General features: G+C 36.9%; 1 protein-coding gene across 1 annotated transcript; it reads left to right on the top strand.

Moving 5' to 3' along the window:
- Window positions 1-2,301: 2,301 nt before the first annotated feature.
- On the top strand, window positions 2,302-3,077 carry LOC113825055 (uncharacterized). Its single transcript, XM_027377833.2, has 2 exons — window positions 2,302-2,723; window positions 2,876-3,077. The coding sequence occupies exons 1-2, from the start codon at window positions 2,509-2,511 to the stop codon at window positions 3,054-3,056; spliced, it is 396 nt and encodes a 131-aa protein (XP_027233634.2). The 5' UTR covers window positions 2,302-2,508; the 3' UTR covers window positions 3,057-3,077.
- The last annotated feature ends 1,923 nt before the right edge of the window (window positions 3,078-5,000 follow it).

The raw sequence follows: 5,000 nt of genomic DNA, 5'->3' as shown, positions 1-5,000 counted from the left end.
TTATTATACAAACGAGATTAACGATAACATTAATGAAAGTAATAATGAGGATAATAATGGTAATGATGACAACAAGAGTAATGATAATAATGACAATAGTCTTGATAATGAAAATGACATTGATGATGATGATGCTGTCATTGATGGTAATAATGGTACTGATAATGATGCTGATTGTTGATGATGACAGTAATATTGATAATAATGAGACTGATAATAAGATAACGACGATTGTTAAAATGATATGAATACCAATGATGATAACAATTAAGAACAACAACAGTGATGTAGATGATAATAAGATTGTTAAAGATGATGATGATGATAGTGTCATAAACATTAACTATAATGATTAATGATAATGATTCTATCAATACAAGAGCAATGATAATAACAATAATGATGATAAGAACAATAGTAATGATAATGATAATAGTAATGATGGTAATGATAATAATAGCAATAAAATAATAACGATAATAATAATGATGATAATGATAATAATAATAATAATCACAGAATAACGATAACAGTAATAACAACAATAATAAAAATAATAATTATAATAATGATGTTGATAATAATAATGATAATGATACTAATGATAATAATAATAATAATAATGATAATGATGATAGTAATAATGATGATAGTAATAATGATGATAGTAATAATGATGATAGTAATAATGATGATAGTAATAATGATGATAGTAATAATGATGATAGTAATAATGATGATAGTAATAATGATGATAGTAATAATGTTGATAGTAATAATGATGATAGTAATAATGATGATAGTAATAATGATGATAGTAATAATGATGATAGTAATAATGATGATAGTAATAATGATGATAGTAATAATGATGATAGTAATAATGATGATAGTAATAATGATGATAGTAATAATGATGATAGTAATAATGATGATAGTAATAATGATGATAATGATGATAGTAATAATGATGATAATGATGATAGTAATAATGATGATAATGATGATAGTAATAATGATGATAATGATGATAGTAATAATGATGATAATGATGATAGTAATAATGATGATAATGATGATAGTAATAATGATGATAATGATGATAGTAATAATGATGATAATGATGATAGTAATAATGATGATAATGATGATACTAATGATAATGATGATAATAATGAAAATAATGATAATGAAAATAATGCTACTACTACTACTATTACTAATAATAATATTAGTAATAATGATAATAATGATGATAAAGATAATAATGATAATAATAATGATAAAGATAATGATTATAATAATAATGATAAAGGTAATAATTATGATAATAATGATAAAGATAATATAATAATAATGATAAAGATAATCATTATATTAATAATGATAAAGATAATAATTATAATAATAATGATATTGATAATAATGATGATGATAATAACAATAATAGTAGTAGTAGTAGTAGTAGTAGTAGTAGTAGTAGTAGTAGTAGTAGTAATAATAATAATAATAATAATAATAATAATAATAATAATAATAATAATAATAATAATAATAATAATAATAATGATAATAATAAATGATAATGATAATGATAATAATAATAATAATAATAATAATAATAATAATAATAATAATAATAATAATAATAATAATAATAATAATAATAATAATAATAATAATAGTGATAATAATGATAACACAGATAATAACAATAGATATGATAATAATATTGAACTGTATTAATGATGATAACAATAACAATGATAGTAATGATCATTAAACAAACCAATAATGATAATAATCGTAATAATGAATAATGGTCAAGGATGATATATTGAAAGCATGAACACAACTCTATGAAAAAAAATTATTATATTCTAATGATGACGATGGAAAAATAGTAGAAAATATAAAATGAAAATGGTATCCCTAAAAAATGGAAACATAATATAACGATAAAACACGATTATTTTGACTATTCATTTTTTTTATTGTAGTTATCGTTATCTTCATGATTAGCATTTTCTTTCTTAATCATCAGTGCCAATGTCAGCATCATCATTATCTGCGTTGCAAATTGATAGGGAGGATTAATGTAATAAGCATTTAGCAATTTAACTGTGGTAGTAAGAATTACCGTTACCTTAATAATATATTCATGCACATGTCTCCCTTATGAGGTATCGAGGCCGCATCTAAATACCCTTGTTCCTTGTGAAAAATCAGTCTACGGTTTGACCTCATTCTCATCGGACCTTTAAATACGTCCTTTTCCACAGCCAGCTCAGTCCAGTCCTCGGTCCGAGCGCAATACATGGGTATTACAGCTGCTTTGTTTGTTTACATTGATGGCCGCTCTTGCCCTTCGAGCCTGGATGCTGGAGGCTTAAGCTGCTGCTTCAGCTCCTTCAGCAGGCGTTGGCCAAGTGCTTTCTCCCCCTCGACGCATAGAGTGGTCAGCGTTTGTTCATTTTCGTCGCTGTTGTTCCCGATCGACGTGGCATAATGTTCACCGTGGCCCCGAAGCCCCAGCACTTCTCTCCCATGGAGGAAGGGCCTGTGGACTCGCTGAACATGAGGGTCACGCTTGGACAGGAAGCTCGCTGGCCTCTGCTGCTGTTTCTGTACACGATGGTCGGCCTCCTGTTGCTCGCCATTGCCCTCGTCTGGTGCCTTGTCAGGGCGCCCTCCGAATCCTGGCTGCGTTCTTGGAGACACAGGTGAATATCTATCTAGTTTTGTGGTCATCGTTTAAGTCCGTAGATGCTGTAGTTGCTTGGCTGCGTTCTGGTGGAAGTCCATAGATGCTGTAGTTGATGCTTGGCTACGTTCTGGTGGAAGTCCTAATCACCTGTTCTTTTTTTTTTTACAGTGCGGGCGGTAAAAGCGAGTTGGCCGACGTGATCATCGTAAAGACAGCGACTCCACCTCCGCCGAGTAAACACGGGCGTTTAATCGAGGTCCTCCACAAGCCGGTCGACGCGAATACGGACATAGAGAGGGGCGTCCGGGAGTCACTGCCAAGAGAAGACCCGAGTTCGCAAGGCATCTAGATTAAAAAAAAAAAAAGATTGTGTACGATGTTTCTATCCCCGGTTTTTTGCAACATTTAAAAAGAAAGTTTATATGATCCAGCGGAAGCATTATCTAAAAACTGATACATACATCGAACTCGCATATTTTCGATAAGTGATAAATGTCGCCTTCCATACCACAGGCACTGATAAGTTGAACATATTTTTTTCATTAATGTATGCGATGTTTCGGAGAGTTTACGTTGCCTCCATTCACCTCTTTTTGGATATTGAAATTTATCACTCATAAACATACATTTTCCAGTCCATTCTTATGTATTCTTTTATCCTTCTTTTTGTGCCGAGCCATTTCTTCAATTCATCACAGTTTTATCGTTTTTCGATTTCTTGCTCCGTCGCTGCATCGCCTTTTGGCCCGAAAACATGTTTGTTGTGATTTCTCTTTTGGGACGTAAACAGCGGCTTCTCTATGCCCTCTATACGTTCTGGGTTCCTATGTATACCCTTTTCGCTCCATTTCTTCTCCTTTCTTATTATCTCTCCCTTCATCTCTCCATCCCTTCGCCCTCTCTCTCCCCTCATTTCTTTCCTTTTCGTTATTTTTCATCCCTACGTTCTCACATTCTCCCTTCTTTCTCTCCCCTGTTATTTGTTTTAATCCGTTATCCTTATCTTCCATTATTTTCTGTCCATCATGTTATTTTCTCCTATTCCTCATTATGTCTGTCTCCGTCTTCGTTTCCCTTTTCCATCTTTCCTCTTCATTTCTCCTCTTTCCTCCCTCCCTTCTGTCATGAATAGAAAATAGCAGGAAGGCTCCTCTGATTTTGCTCTCGCTCCCTCCCTCATTAGCTCGTTCTCCCTTCCTCATTCCCTTATGAGATGAGCTTGGCGGAAGGCGCCCCCATGCCCCTTTCCTCTCCCTTACCCTCACTCCGTCCCTCATTAACTCCCTCTCCCTGGTTCTCCCTCCCTCATCCTCTCATGAGGGGAGTATGGAGGAAAGGCGCACCCATGTCCCTCTTACTTATCCTCACTCTTCCCATGGTATGGCTCCCTCTCCGTGGATTTCTCCACTCCACCTTAGTGACTCCTCTTCCTGGTTCTCCTCTCCCTCATTATCTCCCTCCTGGTTCTCCCTCATCCTCCTCCCTTCCCCTCATTATCTCCTCCTGGTTTTCCATCCTTCATTATGTCCGCCTCCCTGGTTCACTCCGTCCCTCAATAGCTCCCTCTCCCTGGTTCTCCCTCCCTCATTAGCTCCCTCTCCCTAGTTCTCCCTCCCTCATTAGCTCCCTCTCCCTGGTTCTCCATCCCTCATTATCTCCCTCTCCCTGGTTCTCCCTCCCCCATTATCTCCCTCTCCCTGGTTCTCCCTCCCTCATTATCTCCGCCTCCCTGGTTCTCCCTCCCTCATTATTTCCCTCTCCCTGGTTCTCCCTCCTCATTATCTCCCTCTCCTGGATTCTCCCTCCCTCATTATCTCTCCGCCTCCTTGGTTTTCCTCTCCCCTCACATTATCTCCCTCTCCCTGGTTCTCCCTCCCTCATTATCTCCCCCTCCCTCATTATCTCCCTCTCCTGGTTCTCCTCTCCTCATTATCTCCGCCTCCCCCTCATTATCTCCCCCTCCCTCATTATCTCCCTTTCCTCATTGCTCTCCCCCCTCCTCATTATCTCCCTCTCCCTGGTTCTCCCTCCCTCACAGCTCCCTTCCCTCATTATCTCCCTCCCACTGGTTCTTTCCCCATGAGGTGAGGGCGGCGGATTAATCTCCCCCCTCCCTCATTATCTCCTCCTCTCCTGGTTTCCCTCCCTCATTATCTCCGCCTCCCTCATTATCCCTCCCTCCCTCATTATCTCCCTCTCCCTCCCCCTTTCTCTCATGAGGTGAGGGCTGGCAGGTTATCTCCCCCTCCCCTCAGTTATCTCCCCTTCCCCCTCATCTCCACTCTCCCTATTC

The sequence above is a fragment of the Penaeus vannamei genome, chromosome 18 (assembly GCF_042767895.1).
Source record: "Penaeus vannamei isolate JL-2024 chromosome 18, ASM4276789v1, whole genome shotgun sequence".
Taxonomy (NCBI): domain Eukaryota; kingdom Metazoa; phylum Arthropoda; class Malacostraca; order Decapoda; family Penaeidae; genus Penaeus; species Penaeus vannamei.
This window is presented reverse-complemented; position numbering and strand designations above follow the sequence as displayed.

Excerpts from the sequence above, each read along its gene's own strand:
- LOC113825055 (XM_027377833.2), top strand. The coding sequence starts at position 2,509 with ATGTTCACCGTGGCCCCGAAGCCCCAGCACTTCTCTCCCATGGAGGAA. Across the intron at positions 2,724-2,875 it reads CTGCGTTCTTGGAGACACAG|TGCGGGCGGTAAAAGCGAGT; the intron begins GTGAATATCTAT and ends TTTTTTTTACAG.